This window comes from Macrotis lagotis, chromosome 1 (assembly GCF_037893015.1).
Source record: "Macrotis lagotis isolate mMagLag1 chromosome 1, bilby.v1.9.chrom.fasta, whole genome shotgun sequence".
NCBI classification, from domain to species: domain Eukaryota; kingdom Metazoa; phylum Chordata; class Mammalia; order Peramelemorphia; family Peramelidae; genus Macrotis; species Macrotis lagotis.
The window spans coordinates 694,327,873-694,350,580 of NC_133658.1; the positions used below are offsets into that span (position 1 = coordinate 694,327,873).

General features: G+C 35.8%; 1 protein-coding gene across 1 annotated transcript in view; it reads right to left on the bottom strand.

The window, feature by feature from the left end:
• Positions 1-22,708, bottom strand: part of LOC141506250 (uncharacterized) — a 64,477-nt gene that overhangs the window by 22,720 nt on the left and 19,049 nt on the right. Inside the window, exons 5-9 of the mRNA XM_074212831.1 lie at positions 22,400-22,444; positions 12,522-12,584; positions 3,222-3,293; positions 2,471-2,542; positions 726-797 (exon numbers count right to left, since the gene is read on the bottom strand). Coding sequence (XP_074068932.1) covers positions 726-797; positions 2,471-2,542; positions 3,222-3,293; positions 12,522-12,584; positions 22,400-22,444 — 324 coding nt within the window. The remainder of the gene's footprint in view (positions 1-725; positions 798-2,470; positions 2,543-3,221; positions 3,294-12,521; positions 12,585-22,399; positions 22,445-22,708) is intronic.

The window sequence follows — 22,708 nt, forward strand, 5'->3', positions numbered from 1 at the left end:
AACTGACTGGCATAGTTTTGCTCCCCCTTGCCCCCCCCCCGGAATCTCTGTATGTGAAAAAGAAAACTTCTAGGGGCAGGGAGCAAACAAACTTAGAAACAAAATCTAAGAATATGTATGCAAGTGGATGGGTCCATGTCACTATTTGGTTTTGTTTTGCTTTTATGTTAAATTGGATTGAAATTGAGAAAGGGAAGTAATGTGAAGTAGAAAGACTGTAATTGAATCCCAGGTCCTGAGTTCAAATCCTAGTTGTATTTCTAAGCATTTATGTGAGGAAATCACTGAACCTTTTTATTTCTCAGATTCCTTATTTGTAAAGTGGAGGGAACTGGATTAAAATACTCTCTTTTGCTCCTCTAGGTAAAAATCCAAGCTCCTCTGACAAGAGGACTTCTGGACTAATTCTGGTTTCTACTTTCAAGATATTTTTAGTAGTTTTTTGAGTATCCTTGAATGAATTCTACATCAAGGCTCATAGTGTGGATTTCCTGGAGAAGAAAAGACTAAGGCATGTGCTGAATATTCCTCAAAGAGGGATCTCAGAGAGAGGAATGCTCTGAAATCTGAATTAAATGATATAAAGCGGTGAGGGTTTTAGATATTGGTTCATCAATCTACCTGCAGCTATTCCAGTCAATGATCTTGTACAAAGAAAATGACACTGACTTGTCTCAGTACCAGTCATTATATCCATTGGTTTGTATGTAAAAAGTGAAAATTACTTTAGAAGCTGTAGTCCAAGGTCCTCCTGTTGTTTCTGGTAAATCATGTATGCCTCTCTGAACTTGGTTGCCCTAAAAGAATGAAAAATCTTTGTTAAGCATTAATGAACATGTTTTACAGATAAGGCAATGTGCCTTCAGCATAAATGATCATTCAGTAAGTCATAAGGTTCAGAGGATAGAGTACTAGACTCACAGTCAGGAAGGCTGGAGTTCAGATCCTGCCTCAGAACAGTGGCTATATGACTATGGCAAGACTCTCTTTGCCTCAGTTTCCTCAACTATAAAATAGAGATAATATTAGCACTTACCTCACATTGTGATAACATATGTAAAGTGTTTTGTGAACCTTTGCAAACTATTTAAATGCTATTATTATTATTATTCAACTAAGTACAGAATGTTGAATATAAGATATTAATTTGAATGGCAACACTTGGGTGCTTGTCTTAAAACTGATATATAAATATATCTTCTTTGAAAATTGGCAAAAAAAAAATGAACTCCAAGGTTTCAGTATCCTCCATTAAAACATACATATACACAAATACACACACACACACATATACTCACACAAACCCCAAAGGGTATCATGAAAGCATTTAAAAAAAACCCTGCTTTTTCTTCATGGACCCAGTTTTTAATATACATAATACATATATATGTATACATATATATATATATATATATGAGTGTATGTATATACACACATTGTATTAAATGAATGAATGTAAACTTTTTATTTATTGACTTATGAATAGGAAAAAAATATATCTGGCAGTACTTTTGAAAAGCATGCAAATGAACTCATAAACTAGGAAAACAGCCACTTTCAGGTTCCTAACATTCTCTCAGCCATTAAGCCTCTATCACTCCTCATCAGTTTCCTAACTGATGAGTAATGTGTGGCTGACATTCAAGACACATGGGCTGATTAATGGCCTAAGTGTAGAAAAAAGGGACTGAAGTCTGGCTTTGTGTTATAATAAGATGCTGCTCAAAAGTACTCTTTGATCCTTCTGCCAATGTACAATATATGTGTGTCCTGAATATTTTTAAAGCATACAGATAGAATAGCTTGAAAGATTGATGAATCTTGAGAATGGAAGGAGGGGAAAAAAGTAATGGATATAAAATAAATCTGGCATTTTACAATAATGACTTTTTTCTCTTGAAAAATCATCCTGGCTTTTTTTTTGCCCTAAGAGAAGAGAAATGAGATTAGGCTCAGTGGAAATTTTTGGTGTCAGTACCAAATTGATCAATATAACAGCTTTTCTCTTGAACTATTTTACTTCCTAACTTCCAATTTCAAAGTCTTTGGTTCTGGAAAATCTCCCCTAGAGAAATGGTTTTGAGCATCTCTCTGAATCTGAAGAACATAGCTTTTTCACCCAACCAATTTGCTTATCAGAATAACAAGTTGTCTTCTATTGTAACTGATGTGTCAGTGAAGTCTGCAGCCCCCAGACACAGCCTGAGCTACAAGTTCATTCAAATGGAATTTTGCCTTTGGTGAGGGTCTTTTCGCTTTCCATGCAATATATTGTAAATGATGAGGGAAGGATGAAAAAACACTCAGTGATGAGCTTCTTTCTTTAATATATGATAACATTTTTTATCTAAACATTAAATTTGATAAATAGTTAGTCTTCATGAAATCATAGGCATATATGAAAGTCATAGCTAGTTTTTGCTTGGGAGACTTGAATGGAAAGACTTGAGTTTTAGTAAGTGATTCTTACCTTTTCCTTTGGGATGTTGATAACTGAAATAACACTTGGGTCTTGGACAGCCGGTGGTACCCTTGAATCCCTCTGTATCACAGAAAAAAGAGTCATCATTCTATCAGGATTTTCCCATCTATTTTCTGGCAAAGGAATTCTATTCAATAACCATGTTCTTTCTTTCTATATTTTTTTAGAAAATTATTTTATTTTTCCCTGGTTACATGCAAAAACAAGTTTCAGCAGTCACTTTAAGGGAGTTTCAAGTTCTGTCTCTTTTTCCCAACTCAATCCCCCTCATCGATTTCTCAAAAAGTAAGTTATTTGAGAAAAGATAAGTCATTCAATGTTGATCATCTTACAACACTGCTGTTTCTTTGTATATAGTGCATTTCCCATTTCCATCTGCCCATGAAAGCTTTTTTTTTTCCTGAGAGCATTCTGTTCATCATTTCTTATAACAGAATAGCATTTCATCTTAATCACATACCACAATGTGTTTACTAATTCCCCAATGGGCATCTCCTCTCCTTCGTGGTGACCACCCAAAAGGACCTTAATGTATCAAAAATATATTGCAAAAAATCTGAAAGCTCATTTTTAAAAATCATTTGTTTCCAATCCTAGTTTTTTAAGGAGATACTTAGAGGATAAAATGCAGAGATAATAATTTTGATATTTAAAAGGCTAAGAAATGTTTTTATCAGTTTATGTGAATCTATCTGGAACATAGTATGTTTTTAGTAAATGCATGTTGTTAGGCACCAACCTGTTTTTCTTGGATTTCCAATTCTCCAGGGTATCCAGGCAGACCTTTTAGGCTTGTAGAACCAAGTTCACTCTAAAATAAACATGGTTAAGAAGACATCTGATATTGGCAATGCCAACATCTCTCTTCCTGTTGTCATCAAAACATCTTAATTACTCCCTTTACTTCTAAGAAAAACAAAACAAAACAAAATAAAATGTTTGTCTGCTTTCCTGGACTCGTTCTATTGGCTATTTTTTTGCTAACTAATTCTTGGCAGTAAAAGTGACTGCTGGCAGGAAATCTCTCTTACCCCAATATTAGTGATATAAAGAAGCTGTTGAAGGAGTATATGGGATGGCCATTTCTATTACCCTGACAAGTTTTACTCACCCCCTTGAAATACATGAATAGTTAACCATATGCAGATCTGAAGTATTTTTGTCCAGTGGAAGTGGGGATGGACAGAAAATCAGAAGATGACCTCTGAAAGGCATTTAGAGATAATCAGCCAGCATACTCCTAGACTTTCAGGGGAATGCAGACTGACCAGCTCCAGTCCCTTCCATGCCTGCTCTATCTCGAGTTACTCTCCCTGCTCTATTTTTAGGTTGCATGAATTGAGGGATAAACAAAGAGATATTGGATCTTATTCTTCTGTTTTTTGCATGGAGGAGAAAAAGTTTCTCTCCTTTCAACCTATAATATAAGCCTCCATTTGCCATATGTATGTATGCATGTTAATAACTGTTAATCTACCAGGAGAATAATTTACCTTGTGAATTTGATATTTATTTAAGATTAACCAATAATGGCTTTTTTATTTTCCTTTAGTATATCTCTGTACCATTGTCTATTTGAAATGTGTTATTAGGCAGCTAGGCTGTAATAAAATAGACTGGTTGAACTTATATCAAATAACCATTCCAGAATGGTTAACTTCAGCCACTTTTTTATATTCAATAAAAAAATTGTTTCAGTTTGGTCAAAAAATACAGTGAAGTTAAGAAAAAGTCATAAAAAGCTATATCCCTAACAATTTCCAGATTTATGTCTTGAGTACTACCCTAGATTTTTCTGCAGAAATCCATGTGATCTATATTCCAAGCCCTGGTCATGGAAGAGTGAAGACATTTAATGAACAATTTTCCTGTATTAGGAACAAAAGAGATTGGTTTGTTTTTATGTTGATAAAAAATACATTTGTTCTTGAAGAAGATTTTTAAACGACTCATCTTTATGCTATATAGATAGGGACGACTGGTTCCCCCACTTCCTCACTGTTCAGGCAAATCACACAAATCTTTTTATTTTATTGGGCAACTGTATCTATAATTTTATCCCAAACCCCACTCTTCTTCCTCAGTTTCCCAGAAGTGACACTTTGATATGAATACTTTAAGCCTTTTAAAAAGTTTCTACCTGCTCTTGCCCTGACTAAAACCTACTAACTTCCAATCCTGAAGTGTGACAGGAAATAACTCCCTTAAGTCTGTGTTTGTATAAATAAGTCACTGATGTCTTCTAGTGCCTTGCTCTGAAGAAAGAAAGAAAGAATCCTTCAGGTGCATGACTGTGAGAAATAAATGCTGATTAGCCCTCTTGATAACTACATTGTGGTCTTTTAGAGGGGATTCCTATTCAGTCATGGGTGGGACAAGAAGGCCTCCGATTTCCTTCTCTCTCTTGACTCTGTGGATGCTAGAACTGGAGTTTGACATTATTTCTCCTTTAGTTTTTCTGGGGAAGCTCTGCGTTATCCTTTGTTTGACTAATTTAATGGAATTTCTAATATGAAAGCTTATGTTCAGAGTTATAGTCATTCAAAAAAAAAAACACCACAGGCCTCTTAATTTACTTCTAGGCTTCAGAATACTATCATTTGTTCCTGCTAATTCCTTGGAACAATAGTGACACCCCCTGGTCAACTTTCAAAATCACATATTTGTCAAATTAAAGAGAGCTGCTTTCAATTTCCTATATGAAAACGGAAGTATCCATCTTTTTTCTTCAATACTACTTGATGTAACTTTATTCCGCAAATCTGAGTTCATTGTTGATTCCCCAGTATGCTTGGGTGTCTTATAGAGGGATTCTAATGGAATCACTAGGATTCTATACCTTTGGACTGACTCCTTTTTGTCCAGTTACTGCTCTTTCTTCTGGCAAATCTTGATCACCCTATAGGAACAAAAGCCTTTTAAAAATGCTAAAAAATGTTTTGGCAACTGTACTTTAAAGCAGATATAATGGTTAGTCTCAGAGTGTGTGTATATTGTGTATGTGTGTGTGTGTGTATCTATATTTATTTACTGCTGTTGAGTTGTTTTAGTCATGTTCAACTCTTTGTGACCCTAAATAGGATTTTCTGGGCAAAGATAATGGAGTGGTTTGCCATTTCCTTCTCTAGCTCATTTTAAAGATAAGGAAACAGAGGCAAACAGGTTAAGTGATTTAACCAGGGTCATACTAGTAAGTGTTTGAGAACAGAGTTAAACTCAGTAAGATGATGCTTTCTGATTCCAAGGCCAGGACACATGCACACATAACTTTTTGCTTTTAAATTTTTAAATATTTATTTTCTCCTTCTCTCCTTCCCTCCACCCCCTCTCCTACCCATGCAGAAGGCAAAAAAATACATCTATATACATATAGAGTCTTGTAAAAATAAATATTGTATTTACCTATGTATGCATATATTTTCACCCTTCCTTCACCCCAAATAGAATGCAATGGAAAGTCAGAGATTATTTCATTTTTTTTATTTGTATCTCCACTTCCTAACCTTCGTCTGGCACATGATAGTCATTTAAAAAATACTTGTTGATCTACATTGAAATAAATAAATTTTTATTAAAAATCAGCTTAGTTTTTTCCATATAAAGAGGAGTAAATCTCCCTTGCTAATACCTAGACACAGACCTGTGAAATTATCCTCCAGAGGGCTTATGCCAACCATTTAGCTTGGGCTGTGACTAGGGGAAAAGGTCAGCATGGTCATCTGCAGTTTTCTGGAGGTGAAGTTGCTAGCCTGTTAATTCTGTACATGCCATTGCTTAAATATATTCTCCCATAAATGATAATGCAAACATGTAAGATAGGGGTCAAGGACCAAGGTTTGGGGAATTTTCAGCTATTGCCAGGAGTTGCCCTATGTAAGGAGCACAGTTTCAGATGTTAGTCACTAGGACTAAATGGGTTATTTTCTATCCTCTGACCTAAATGAAAGAGTCCTGGATTTGGATTTAGGTGAATGGCTTAGAATCTGTTACTTCCTGGATATGAACTTTGACAAGTCACTCAAGTTTCTTAGGGTTTTAGTTTCTTTATTGATAAAGTGAAAATTAAATGACTACCTATCTCACAGGTTTGCTTTGGGGAAAGTGCTTTGTCAACTTTAAAGCACTGAATAAAGTTGAACTTTTTCTTTAAGAAAGTTCTTGGTTCTTGGTTCTTCCCTCAGCTCATAGCATGCTTTGTAATGGGTGCTTAATAAAAATTTGTTAAATATTTGAGTGGACAAATGAGTTGAATATGTTTATGTAGAAATGGGCTTCTGATCTCTTCTCAGAAGGGTGAGGATGGAGACAGGGAGAGAAAGAGAGGGAGGGAGAGAAAGAGGGAAGAGGGAGAAAGAGAGAGAATATTGGAAGGAAAATTAATCTGAAGATGATGAGGAAGAGAAGATTCTTCTTTCCTCCCATGCTTGTGGAATCTTTTGAGGACTTTTTTTTTAACCACCTGGGAACTCTGAGTTAGTTCTGATAGAGAACAAAGGGCTATTAGAATTAGAGAAGTGGAGAAAAGGAGGTCTCTTTTGTCACCACAGATTATTCAAGGAATATATAGATGAATGAGGCAACTTGGGACAGTGAATACAGGGCAATCTGTGGAGATGGGATGACTTGGATTCAAACCTTATCTCTGTTACTTCCTGACTGTGTGATCTTGGGCAAGGAATTTAACCTCTTAGCTATTTGGTCAACTTCTTAAGAGTACAAGTGCAGAAAAAAGTGTTGATATGCATTTTTAGGGGGAGTTTCATTATTGGGAATTCCTTACATATTAAAAAAAATCACAGGTCTGAGAACCCCTTCTCTCCTATCTCAAAATATATGAATGTGGGTGAGGTTCCTTTCTGGTGTAGTTATTTTTATAACCATAATATTCTCCAAAGGGGACAGACAGGAGTTTTAGACCTGGTGGAAGGATGGACCTTCTACTTACTTCATTTAGGGAACTTTTGAGGATACTGTGTTGCCTTTCCCCAAAGTCCTTGATTTAGAAAACTGACAAGGTCAAAGTCAACTCTCAGTAGCCTATGGGCTAGACCAAAAAGCCTTCCTTCCCCCAGCCTATTCTATTGTCTCCACCTTTGACCTTCTGATGTTAACTGACTCTTCCTGAGGTTAGCTTGTGTCTGGGCTGACCTCTAATTAATTCAAATCAAAAACTTTTTTTTAATTAAGGTATGTTTATTTTATTAAGGTTAAGTGTTAAGCACTTGGATACAAAGACAAAATGAAAAACAAGTCTTCAAGAAGCTTACATTCTAGAGACAAATAGGTGCTGAAGTGAATTGGGCACTAGACCTGGGCAGGAAGATCTGAGTACAAGTCCTGCCTGTGTGATCCTGGGCAATATAATTTAAGGGTACTTAATTTCTGTCTGCCTCAGAGTCTTTCTCTGTAAAATGGGAGTAGTAACATCTCTTACCTCATAGAGTTGCTGTGAAAAACAAGATAATATTTGTAAAGTGCTTTGTGAATCTTCAACATTTACATAAATACTAGTTATTTTACTACATATACAGATAAGCAAAAATAATATAATTTGATAAGGAATATTAACATTTGGATCAGTTATGAAAAGATTTCTTATAGGAGAAGTCAATCATTTTTTATTTTCTCTTCTCTTTTCACAACAGTACTCTTTCTTAGTTTCTTTCCTATTCTTTCCATTCTTTCTTGGTCTACTTTGCTGAATCTTCATCCATGTCATGCCTATTAGCATACCATAACTGTGATATGCCCCAAGGCTCTCTCTTGGGCTCTCTTCTTTTTTCTCTCTCTGAACTCATTAATTCCTATGGACCTACGGGTCCAATTATCCACAAGACTTCCATATGGATACATCTGGCTCTAAACCTTTCTCCTGAGCTCTAGACCTACTCATCACTTCTCTTGGACATTTTGAACTGGAAAGCCTTATGGTCATCTCAAATTCAACATGGTCAAAATAGAATTCATTATATTTTATCCCAAATACATCATCCTCTATACCTCACTGTTACTCATCCAACATAGATAGGGGCTATACTGGATGGAGCATAGGACCTAAGGAAGATCTGAGTTCAGTTATGGCCTTAGACACTTATTAGCTATATGACCTTGGAAAAGTTCCTCTGCATCAGTTTCCTTAATTGTAAAATTATATCTATCTCCCAGGATTGTGTGAATCCAATGTTGTGAGGATCAAATGAGATATTATTTGTAAAACATTTAGCCCTGTGCACATTACAGGGCTGTGCACATATTTATATAATAAATGTTTGTTCTTTCCCCCCCCAAAAAATCTGGTCATTTGCCAAATCTTGTCATTTTTATTTCTACAACTCCTCTCTTATTTACACCTTTTCACTAACCCTACCTTCACTCTAAGATCAGACCCTCATACTGGCCTATTGCAATGATTAGCTAATTGATCCCTCCAATTCATCCTTCATAGAGCTGCCAAGGTAAGCAAGGTCTCAGATCATGTCCAGCCAAAGTGAGATCAGATCATGTCCATCCCTTACCCCAAATTTAATAAATGCCCCTTGTTCTCTATTATTTTGAATGACCAGATTCCTCTGTTTGACATTTAAAACTATTCACATATTGTTCTTTTCTTATTTTCTAATCTTCTTACACATCATTTCCTTCTATGAACTCTCCATTGCAGCAGCACTGGCCTACTTGCCAACCTACTCACATATTATTCCATTGACCACCTCCATGCTTTGTATTGGTTATCCTCCATCTCTGTATTGCCTTCCTTTCTCACTTCTACCTCATTTCTACCTTCTTTTAAGGGACAGTTCAAATGTTACCTTCTTGAAGAAAGTCTTTCTAGGTTCTTTGGGCTAATTTAACCTTGCATCTATTTGATATTTATCTTGTCTATACTTTTATGTGTTCCCATTATCTTTTCCATTAGAAAACAGGCTCCTCAAGGACAGTGACTACTTTTTCTTTTTCTTTGTATCTAGAAGACCAAAACAACATCATGATGCCAGAGACAAGTGTTTAATTAATTCTCATTGATTTATTGAGAAAGCATGATGCCTGAGTTGGACCCTGAAATAAACAAAAGATTTTTTTCTTTTATGGGGTAATGGGGTTGAGCGACTTGTTCAAGGTCACATAACTAAGTGAAATATCAAATGTTTGAGTCAGATTTGAACTCAGGATCTCCTGACTCAAGCTCTATCTACTGCACCACATAGCTGCTCAGAAAAAAAAAGATTCTAAGAGGTAGAAGTTAGGAGGAAGTGCATTTCAGACATCTAGGACAACCTTTGCAAATATCTGGAGGAGCGAGACAGAGTGACCAGGTCTGGGAGCAGCAATGAGGCAAGTTTGGCTAGAATGGAGAGTATACAAAGGGAAGGAATGTGAAATGAACTTGGAAACAGTCTGTGAAAGATTTTGAATGCCAAGCTGAGTGTATCTTTTGTCCTAGAGATGATAGGGAGCCATTGCAGATTCTAGAGCTAGTGTGATTTATTTGAAAGCTTTGTGGGGAGAAGAGTTTGGAGAATCAAAGACAAATGAGAAGGCTTTTGCAATAGTTCTCTTGGAAAGTGAAGAAGTCCTGAACCAAGGTGGTATCTGTGGGACTGGAGAGAAGAAGATAGATGTGAGAGATGTAGAAAGGGTAGGATCAATAAGACTCAGCAATGTATAAAATATGGAGACTGGGGAGTGAAAGAGAAGGAAGAGTCAAGGATGCTAACTTGCTCTAAAAAACTCTTGAACTCTGATCTTGGCTAGAGGTGAAGGCCCCTGACTCCTGGAAGACAGGAACTTCTTGGTCCAGTGACAAGTTCTAACCATCTAGTCAGGTTTGTGATGTCTGGAATTTGAATTTAGGTCTTTCAAAAGGTAGACCAGGGGAAGGAAATAAAAAAAAATAAAATGTAAAATTATTGGCACAAAATAGGTGACATTTATACAGTGTGAGAAAATAGAAACAATTCTGGTTGAGTTTTTTTTTTTCCTCCAGTCACTTGTGTACAACTACATTAACAAATCAGGACATGTCTGAGGACAGAATTTATACTCCTGGCTCTAATAGAGAACAAATGAAATTGGTGATACTAAAATTTTTATAAGACTATAACAGTAAATCATTTTGACATGAGGATAACAATGATGTATGTTTCCCAGGTAGTTCTCTTCCCTAAAGGAGTTACAAAGCAAGCCTAATAACATTATGTTAAGCTTCTGACTAGAAATACCTAATGAGAATGAGCAGTTGTTTTTTAAGAAAAAAACTGAGCAGGTAGATCATTTGGTATCCAGTATCTTCTAATACAGTTGGGAAACTACCACAAAGTAAGTGAAAAAGCATGAAAAGGGGAAAAAAGTTGGTAACAAAAAAATAACAAATCTATAAAACTGAGCTAGGTTTACTGTACTCAGTGAGCTTCGGGGATTCTCTACCAATATAAAGACATAGTGGAAGAAGCATGGTATCTTTTAGCTCCTTTGTGTTTGAGAATATAATGCTCTAATTTTTATCTTGAAATGGCTATCCACATCCTAGACCCATGCACTAGTGAGAGTAGGGTTGATCCAGAGCACAGATAGGACTCTGTTGGTAATTCTATATAACTATTTTCGCTTATTCAAGTAGTTGTGGGAGCACCCAGAGTTCCTAGTGGAATTTTCCTCTTCATCACTGTTAGGAATAATAGATGAAAAAAAACAGGGGAAGAGGGGAAAAATTCTTCCCCTTTTTGCTCTGGAAGGTAAGTTGCCCTCCATTCTGCATGCTGCTGTGGAGAATGTATAAAAGAGCTGTGACTTCTTCCATGTGGGGTAATTAATTACCTATACCAGGATTAATAGATGAACCTTAGCTTTGCCACTGACCACTTGTCTGACTTTTGGCAAGTCACCTTTCAGGGCTTTAGTTTCCTTATTGTAAAATGAGACACATCTTAAAATTTCTTTCCAAATCGAAATCCATGATCCTTGAGGCACAAAGGGATTGAGTTACTTGCCCAGGGTCATACAGTTCATTTCAGAGGTAGGATTTTAACCCAGCTCTTCCTGACTCCAATACCAATACTGTATCCACTGTGCCATTGATAGGAATCAATGATATCATGGATAATATCTTGACTTGCTAATGAATTGGATTTAAGTGAGGTACAGTTGCACAAAATTGGCAAACTTATTCCTTCTTCCAGAGTCATTTGAGTCCAGGAGCAGGACAAAATTCAAGATGATTGGCAATGGCCCTGGAATTGGTGTCTTCAGTATCTGACCAAGCTCTACACATTCCAAAGCACCTGCTTCAGCTGCCTTCAAGGCCATTGGAACAAATTGTTCTCATCCACCCATTCCAAGGAGTGAAAAAGTGATCTTTCCTGTTAGGCCTCATGGAGCACTTTGTTTTACTGCCCTTAAATGTACTTATATAATAGTGTGTCTATGTACCATTCTTCCCCTGTAATCTCCTGTAATGGGAAGAGGTTGATAACAGAGGTCACATTTGCTGACTTGGAGAGTCTGCAGGAGATGGAAGACCTCAGAGAGGTGGTTGAGGGTAAGTATCTGAAGTTTATTATCTTTTTATCTTCCCCTGGCTGAAGCTTCCTCTTTTTTAAAAAAAGAAGGAATTTGATTAGATAGTTTCTGAAGTCCCTTCATCTATGGATCCTATCAAACTGAAATTCTTATTGGGAATATAAAGTTCTTCTAGGTCCTTAAATAGTAATAAAAATGTAGAAACTTAGGCAAAGCTTGATGGGTGACATTGGCATTTGCTCTGTCTTCTCCATATTATACACTAACCTATTTCAGAATTGAAAGTAACCTTATAAGAAGTACTTTACATATTCAAGTTGCAACCAATTACAGTAGTAGATAATCCTTATCTTTATAAGGTTGGGAGCCCTTCCCCCATGGTACCCTGGGAGTCAGGTGGATCTTTTGATATGAATCACTTTCACAATTTTTAAATGAATTAATTTTTCAACTGCAAATGTTCTTTCTTTTCCCTATTTCCCCTTATGAGAAGAACCTCTAGAAACCAAGAGAAGAGCAGTACCTTTTCTCTGTGGATCCCAATGTCAGAAAAGCTAGAAGGTAGATGTTGGGGTCCAACTTCACTCTGCAAGAGCAGACAGAAGAAAAGTCTCTTATGAGAAAGGAAGGGAATAAGCATTTGAAGAGGGACTTCTATGTACTGGGCACTGTATCAAACTCTTTACAAATTTTATCTCAGAACTTGGTTCTTAAACTAACATACATAAAATGGCCACTCAAACAGATTGCTTTGATCTCCTTTCACATAAGAACTCAGGATTTTCCCAACAGAATCAATCACTTTTAGTTTTAATGCATGTTTTTCTATGAAGAGGCAACAGAATGGTTTTGGGCAGCTTATTGGCCATAAATCCATCCATAAAACACAGACCTTTTTGGTTGCTATTGTAAATTCCAAATAAATTTTGCTTCAATGCACCTTTTGTAAACCCAAATTGATCTTGACAGTATATGAAATCACTTATACTTTGTTAGAGAATGGATAGATTTATAGCCCACCTTTTCCCCCTTCCTGCCAATCCCTGGCTGTCCATGGAGACCCTTTCAACCCATTAAAGCTGGAGTTTTCCTGCATGACCCAAGTCACATTTATTTAACAATAGTAACCCGTCGCTCCATGTTTGGTTTGGCAGAGTCCCTAAAGCTTCTGGACTATAAATGTTGCATAGTAAAGTAAGAAATGATGGCAGTGACATGAACGGTTCTTTCTTGATTTCAAATTTTCCAACTCATGCCAATGAGAGAGGTAATTTCTTCTTGTCTTGATAATCTCCTCATGCTTATACTCAGTTTCATTAATAAGATCTCTTGATTTTTCATGGAGGAAAAAATTATCTTTTTTTTTCGTATGAGCATATCCAGAGATGTCTTATATGTAACTGCCTAGAAATTCACTCTATGTGGAGGAAAAGAGCCCAACAGAACATTTAAAGGAATTCTTATGTTGTGCTTTTGGTAGGGGCATTCAGTGGATGTGGGCAATGTATTTTGGCTTAAACTAGTTTTTTTCATTCCTTCCTTGATGCAAGAGATATTTACTATATATATATATTTGGGGAAGCTAGGTGGTGCAGTGGATAGAGCACTGGCCCTGGAGTCAGGAGTACTTGAGTTCAAATCTGGTCTCAGACACTTAATAATTACCTAGCTGTGTGGCCTTGGGCAAGCCACTTAAACCCACTGCCTTGCAAAAACCTAAAAAAAAAAAAAAGGACTATATGCCTACTGTTGCAAAGATGCAACATAGTATAATAGAAAAAGCTCTTGATTAGAAGTCAGATAATTTGTGCTGACCAATAAAAGGGAGCATTTAAGATTTTGTCTTCTTTTCTGAGGGCAGATCAGAATGTGGTAGAGATAAAAAACTTCATATACTCTCACTTGTGTGGTTTCAGAAGAAAATTTTTAGATTTCAAATTCCTGTTCTCACCCTGATCAACTTCCTTCAAATGTATTTGTATTGAATTGATCCAGAAGGTTACAGTGCCATAGAAGACAAAAGGTGGAGTATATCTCAAGTTGGAGGGCTTTGATCAATAGTGTCAAATGCTGTATGAAAGTTGATGAAGACTGGAAAAGGATCATTGAATTTATTGATCAGAAAGCTCTTTGTGATTTTTGAGAGTATAGTTTCAGTAGAGTGATAGGTACCCAAAATAGCTGGCAGGGGATTAGTTAAGGATAAAATTGTTTGGTGAGTAAGTGGATGTTGAGCATGGAGCACTTGTTTATGAAGTTTGGCTAAGAAAAAGAGATGAAGAAATAGGATGGTGGAGAAGACAACAAAGTATCTGTGCAAGGCTCTAAAAGCTATTCTTTGAAGAAAGCTATTATAAAACACATTACTCAGATCCTATCCTAAGTGTTAGTGTCCCCTTAGACATTGGGATATTAATGGAGGTCAAAGAAAAAAATTCCTGCTACTGGCAGAAATTCTAGACATTGCTTATTTTCTAGGCTTCCTAGCTCATGGAGAAACTCTACTCTGACACAGGGCATGTTGGAACAGAATAGTTGTGGTGCCAAGTGTGTTTGCTTTATTTAAGTTGTTATAGTTAAGATCCAGGTGGTGAGCTTGACCTCTACTAGATCATCCTTGGAATATTGATATTTGTGCTAGTCTATAATATTGATATTTTATGTGTAACAAAACCCTACTAGTATTCCTTCAAAACTTCTGTGTTGTTGGCTAAGTCAGAGTTGTAGAACACTTTTATAATTTAAATATGGCCCATAGGTTTTTGGAAAGAGTCAGGTGGTTTAAGATCTGCCATTGCTTAATCAATGAAGAAGAGATCCTGACAGGAGGTCAATCTGCTTTTCTACTGTGAATGAAGAGATTGCCATCCATTAATTTTTTGACTAAAATCTTTAATGAACCAAAACACTGTCATTGAGTCATGGTTGACCACAAATATGGGTACCATTCATTTGTATGCAAATAGAGGACTGTTTCAGAACCTGGTGATCTGTCATGTGTACTTTTTTGGCACTTTATTGAAATTCATAAGAAATCCAATAAGTCATCTCCTAGTGTAAATAAATGTTTCTAATATACAACAGATTTGCTTTTATGCAACTATAAGACAACTCTTAAACAGTTTTTAGATCTTATTATAGTAAATCAGCTGGCATTTCAAATTGTAGATGTTTGTTTTCATCAGCATAAGTCCATTTTAATAAATTAAATTTAAATATAAAATAGATGAACAAATTTTGTTACATGATGTTAGCAAATCTTGGTGTTAACATATCTTGGCAATGGATTCTGAAAATGATGAAAGTAAGAATTATGAACTTTCTTGAGGGTGATTTCATTCAGATCCATTATTTGATAATGTTTTCTTCTTTATTTAGAACCTGTCATTGAGGAAATTTCCTCCGTTTCCCCCCAAATACAATGATCTTGACTGAAAATGCCAAAACTATTCAATTTTCCATTTCCATTTCCATTTCCTGCCTAGGCAGACGGGGCAGCTAGGTGGCTCAATGGATAGAGTACTGGGCCTAGAATCAGGAAGACTGATCTTAAATCTGACACCAAATACTGACTAGCTGTATGACCTTGGACAAGTCACTTGACCTTGTTTCCATCAGTTTCCTCATCTGTAAAATGATCTGGAGAAGGAAATGGCAAACCATTCCAGTATCTTTGTGAAGAAAACCTCAAATAGAGTCATTTGGAGTTGGACAGGTCTGATAAATGAATGAACAACAACAAAAAGGTAGCAGATATAGCTAAACCACTTTATGAACTCCTTTACAAACTACTATGGAGGTAATGGTAAAGTGTTGAATTTGAAATCATAGGATCTGGGATTAAATTTTAGTTTTTCTCAGTTCTCTGGGCCTTAGTTTCCTTATCTGTAAAATCAAAAGGTTAGATGAGATATTCTGATCTCTTTCAGTTCTATACTTATGACAAGAATAACTATACCATTTTTTTTATGGCTCCCTTTAGCAGTATGATGAAGAATACAGATTCTTTTTCAGAATGATGTTTGTTACTGTCATAGAACAAAATGCCAAATTTCATTTAGAGATCAGTGAAAATGATTTAATTTTTCCTATTCAAATTCATAGTTCCCTTGAAATCTAGCCATGGACCCCTTGGTTCATGAATCCCAGGATCAGAACTTATCTATTAGATGATTATCTATGTGTTCATAGAAGATCATTTTCTTAGTGAGTGATTTGTGACCATGAACAATAATGAAAAAAGGATAAATAGAATAAGGAATACTAATTACATTAGACTATGTTCACATTAAAAGTGAGAGACAGCAAGGTGTACCTGATTAAAAGGTCACTCTTAAAGACCTAGGTTCAAATCCTAACTTTGATACTAGCAGGTTTTCCACATGACTTTCTAAGGTTATAATTTAATGATAAATTGTACCAGTAAAAGAAACATCTATATTAGAAGCTTATGTTGATGAAATTGAGGTTCATACAAACAGAAGGTACCAAATAAAACTCCTTCTGTTACGTGTGAGTCATAAATCACAGAGAGTTGGTCAATGCTAGAAAGAATGCTTGAATATCTTATGCTCATTGTTTTTATTTCCAACCAGGATAGAGTCCTGGGCCTGGAATCAGGAAGACTGATCTTAAATCTGGCATCGATACTGACTAGCTGTGTGACCTTGGACAAGTCACTTGACCTTGTTTCCATCAGTTTTTTTCATCTGTGAAATGATCTGGAGAAGGAAATGGCAAACCATTCCAGCATCTTTGTGAAGAAAACTTGCAAATTTTGTCTTATGCAGGTTGTGGCCATGCATCAAAAATTCTTTTCTTACTTTTTAAAAAAGTGTATTTAGTCTCTTATAACTGAAAAGGAAAGTTTTAAGGAATATAAAAGAAGCAGACATTCACCTAGTAATATGACTTTGCCAAGGATTATTTTATTAGTACCTATTGAGCACTGCTACAGTAGTGGAACAGCTGGCAAAGCACACAATTTTGTAACCAAAGTAATAGAAAATAAGAAGTTTGTATCTGCATACCACATATGCATTATGGTTCTATTATATGCATCTATTTATGCATCTATATAATAGAAAATAAGGAAATCTGACTGGCAAGGCTTTTATTCCCCTTGAATAGAAATGAGAATTCAGTTCAGTTCTAAAAATGTCCCATATGGCTATATATGTATGTATATATGTATATGTAAAATCCAGTTTTCTTATTACTCAGGTAATAGAAATGTTAATAATCAGACCAACACTTTATTTATTTATTTTTTTTAGGTTTTTGCAAGGCAAACAGGGTTAAGTGGCTTGCCCAAGGTCACACAGCTAAGTAATTATTAAATGTCTCAAGCTAGATTTGAACTCAGCTGCTCCTGACTCCAGGGCCAGTACTCTATACACTGATCCACCTAGCTGCCCCCAAAGAGACATTTTAAAAAAAAATTCAACTTCTTTGTATATGCATACCTTTTTATGACTTATCAAAATAGAATTATATATAAGCTGGGTGGTGCAGTAGATGGAATCCTGACCCTGGAGTCAGGAGGATTTGTTCAAATCTGGTTCAAATACTTTACACTAACTAGCTGTGTGACCTTGGGCAAGTCACTTAATCCTGATTGCCTTACCTCACCCCTACTCCACCAAAAATAGAATTACTAGGGTGAGTTATAAGAATTACACAAGGAGTTGAGAGACCTGAACTCTAGTCCCAGGTCTCTTACTAACTTACTAGTGTGTGATCTTGGACAATTCATGATCCACTATGGTACCCTCCAGATCTTTTCTTGCTTTATTGGGACATGGGAAGTCATTTGGAAAAATTTGAGACTAAAATCATTGGAAAGGATAACAGGTATGGAGATTGTTTTGTTTCTCCCCTGGAGGTAGAGTATGGGTAATATTTCTCTCAATGTGAAGTCTGAGAAACTGAGGGAATGTTTGAAAAGGATCCCTGACTTTACCTAATGTGTTTAAAAAAATAATTTCTTGTAATTAGACTGCATTTAATCTGATAATATTTTTAATGGTGCATGAACCATGGAGTTAGATATGTTTACTTATACATTAAAATATATTTTCTTTGAAATTAAGCATTGAAATGATGATCTGAAAGATCATGTTGACTCATTGTTTTGCTAGAGTTAAAACAATGTAAGCAAGTGATTCAGTTTCTTGGGAAAATTTTCCAATTAATTTTTATAGAACTTCAATAAAAATCTACACATTCTTTAAATAGTTAAACAAGAATTATCTTGTTGAATATTAGTTATTTAAAAAGAAGAAAAAGAAAGGAGATGAAGCCTAAGGAGGGTAACCATATAGAATGGAGATTTTCATCCCAACCTATTATATTGGACAGTAAGGGTTTTTTATAGGATGGAAAGCTATAGAAGGAAAAGTCCTTCCTTCAACATTAGCAACTTAACCTATAACTTGCAGTTTTAAAAAGTGGCCTGTATGGAGAGAGTAAGTCACTTGCATATGTTTACACAGTTTGTATGTGACAGGTCAACAAGAATTTATTAAATGCCTACTATGTGTAAGGCTCTATAATAACTGATTGATGGTGCTTGATGTTTATCCTTTGCTTTTGAAGAAGATCATGATATCAGGGAGATGATCCTGTGACAAGAAAATGAATTGGATTTGAGTGAGGGGGGCTGTGCAAAGTCAACAACATCACTTTCTCCTCAGTCATGTAGGGCCAGTGGTCAGATATGGATCAGGACAATTGGGAGATAGCCCTAGATGCAGTGGAAACCTTGGCCTATAAAGTTAGGTCTTTCCCCTGTCATAGTTTAACTGAGAGAACCACAATAGTTGTACCATTACACAGTTTCACCAACAAAAGTGTTAGTGTTCCAATCTTTCCACTAGTATCAATACATACGAATTTCCTTAGTATGAGAGTAAGATTTGGGGAGGAGAAAGACCATGAGCTGGTAGATGTCCAATGAGGCACTGGACTCCTTTTGAAAGGAAGAATAAAGCATTATCCTTGCTGGTAGTGGTTCTAGAAAAGTAGTATCAACCTTAATATTTATATAAGACCATCCTTCACAGGTCCAGCTGAGAAATTTTATTTCACAGATATCTCATCATCTCAGAGCTAGTAGAGACAGAATACCAAAATCTCAGAGTAATAAGGGATCTGAGAAATCTTACTTTACCACAGAATAAAATGCCCTATATACACAGTAGTGGGGATTTTAAAAAAAAGGAAAAAAAGATCAACTCTTTTCTCAAGGAATTCACAAGTTAATGGGGGGAGAAAATAATATCTAAACAAGATATAGACAAGATAAATTGGAGATAAGCAATAGAGGGAAGCTGACAGTACTGGATGAAGGCTTCAGGTACAAGAGGAGATTCTCACTGGGCCTTAAGGAAGCAGGAAAACCAGGAGGTGAAGATTAGGAGGGAGAAAATTTCGGGCATTGGTCATAACCAGGGAAAATGCTGGGAGTTGGGAAATTGAGTATCTTATTTAAGGATTGCCAAATAGGTCAATGTCACTGAATTGAGACTGAAGTGACAAGTATTTGAGAAGTGAAAATTTAAGAGGGCACCAGGTTATGGTGAGCATAAGCAAAAGATTTTATTTTGATCTTGAAGGTGATAGGGAGTTTATTATTTAATATACTTTATTTTATTTATCTACTTATTTTTTAGGTTTTTGCAAGGCAAATGGGGTTAAGTGGCTTGCCCAAGACCATACAGCTAGGCAATATTAAGTGTCTGATGCCAGATTTGAACTCAGGTACTCCTGACTCCAGGGCCGGTGCTCTATCTACTGTGCCACCTAGCTGCCCCCTTAATACACTTTAAAGTGTAAAGTAATTTATGTATATTATCCCATTTGAGATTCCCAACAACTTTGTGAGGTAGGATCTACAAGTGATTACATTCATATCTTACAGATGGAGAAACTGAGGTTCAAAGAGGAGAAATAGCTTCTCTCTCATCACATAATTAATAAATTCCAAAGGTAATATCTGAACCCAAGTCTTCCTTGACTCAGGAAGAACACATGAAACAAAAACTTTAGTTACTATCTGTTGCTATACAAAGTTAATTGATTCCTGTTGTTTTTCTTGACTAGCAGGAAAGTTGTAGGAAAGGTGATCAATTCCCCCAAGCTATATTTTGAAATCTCTAGTAGATCGTAAGATTCTATAGGTCTGGTTTGCTGTGTATGAACAGTGAAATCCATATTCCCAAATTCCAGATCTCAATTATTATTAGGTAAATAAACTGAGTTGAGAAAAATTTCATCTAATAATATGTTGTTGTTGTATAGCATGGGTCTGAGCAAGCTAAGACTGCAAGCAGCTTATGACAAATGCTTTTGAGTCCAATAGAGTTTTCTCTGGTTTATTTGTGTTTCATAATTAGGAAAAACACTAGTTGTTGCTCTGCCTCTTGCTCTATCATTTCTCATGGAGTTCCTGCCCATAGGTTGTTGGGAGGACCAAAAGAGAGACAACAAGTAAAAGAAATCAGTCAGAAACTATAAAATATTATTCAGATTTAAGGTATTATTATTCCCTTCTCCTCCCCTCCAAAGATAAGAAAAAAAGGAAATAACACGTTTGTTTTCTTTTCTATGTATGTTCCTTTTGGAACAAAGGAACACTTTGGACCCTGTAGAAAGAATACAGCAAAGAAAAAGAATATAGCAGCCATCAGACGAATAGATTGTGAAAAAAAATTGAAGGCAAGGGTTTTTAATCTGTTGTTTATGAATTTGGTCTAATTGTTGGTCTAATATTTTAATAGTTTTATATTTTAATATAATTGACTTCCTTTGAAATCAATCCCACATATTTTTTTCATGCATTCAAAAACAGTTTTCTTTGAAAAGCTCTCTAGACTTCATTAGACTTCCTGAGGAGGCTAGTACACAAAAAGGATAAAAAACTTCTGATATAATGCAGGGGCATTTGGAGGAATCTATCCTAACAACACAAATGCTGTGTTATTTTAAGTATATAGGTATATTTTGTATACCTTGTATTACATGACTTGACAAGAGTTAAATCTAAACCATTAAATAATTAGTTTGTTATGTCTAATCCATATTTAAAAGCAACCTTTATTAGTTTTGGGGAGAACTAAGGGCCTATGAGATGGTGATCTTTTGCCCTCAGCGAGAGTAATTAGCTATGGAATATTCAGTCAGCACATCTAATAGCTGTTGTAATGTCATAAATTCAAGCAAGTGAACTCAAACTATTAACACTTAATACTTTTGTAAGCAAACAAGTCTTTTAAAATTCTCTTAGAATCTTATGTTTAATTTTAGAAGGCCAAAGAGTATTGTTATTTAGTAGTACCTGACTCTTTGTGACCCCATTTGGGGGTTTTCTTGGCAAAGACAGTGGAGTCATTTGCCATTTCCTTCTCATGTTCATTTTACAAATAAGGAAACTGAGGCAAATAGGTTTAAATCACTTACCCAGAAGGAAATGTCTATGGTCATATTTGAACTCAGAAAGATGAGTCCTCCTGATTCCAGGCCTGGTCCTTTATGCACTGTGCTACACCTAGCTTCCGATAGAGTGTCATTATTTTTTTAAATAAAATGCCATTTTAAAAGAAGGTATTTTACAGCTATCATCACACAAAAATTTGGTAAACTAAGATCAGAAATGTAACTTTACTTTTTTGGGACAGAATTGGGATAGAAACTTCCTCTACTGAAATGAACATTAGTACCCATTCTACAATTTATGACTAGTGTTAGAGGGCTGCCTTAGCTCTCAAAGTCAACTGATCTATCTAATTCATGATGTTTTGGGTTTTTTTTAAATTTTTATTTTTGAGGTAATCAGAATTAAGTGACTTGCCCAGGATCACAAAGGAAGTAAGTGTCTGAAGTTGGACTTGAACTCAGGTCCTCCTGACTCCAAGTCAGTGCTCTATCTAACATACCATGTAGCTGACCCTTAATTCATATTAAAAATTAAATATCAATCCAATTTTTAAGTTGAAGTCAGTTGAGTGTTTCCATAGACCTTCTCTAATTGCAAAAGACAACAGAACTTCCTTCTGTTTCCCTTTCTGATTATCTATTCAGCTAATCAGTTGCCTACTGTTTGATACCAGCCTTCCCACCATTTGACTTTAGGTAATTATGTACCCTTTCCCAGGCTCCTGCCCTCCTCTCAACCCTGTAGAAAACAGGCCTAAGTAATGTCAATGATAGCTTTACTCTTCCTTTCTGTTATTAAACACATAGGAGGCATTTGATAAAGGTTTATTAAGTTGGTTTGAAAGGTGTGTTTTCATGTGTTGCAATATTAGTCCTACAGCAAGTTACTTCAAATACTTTAATATAAGGAGATGTGTACTACATTTTGGGGACCAAGTTATCATAATAAAGAAGGTTGATACATACCCAGTCACCTTTTAGTCCTGGAATTCCACAGTCACCTCTTTTGCCCTTTGGAAGAGATCAAAATTATTATTTACAATCTTTAAAAATATAGTAGGACACAATGATCATTGTTGGAAGGGATGTGGGAAATCTGGGACACTAATACATTATTGGTGAAGCTGTGACCTCATCCAACCTTTCTGGAGAGCAATTTGGAATTATGCCCAAAGGGCAATAAAAATGTGCATACCCTTTGATCCAGCAATACCACTACTGGGTCTATACCCTGAAGAGATCATGAAAAAGAGTAAAAACATCACTTGTACAAAA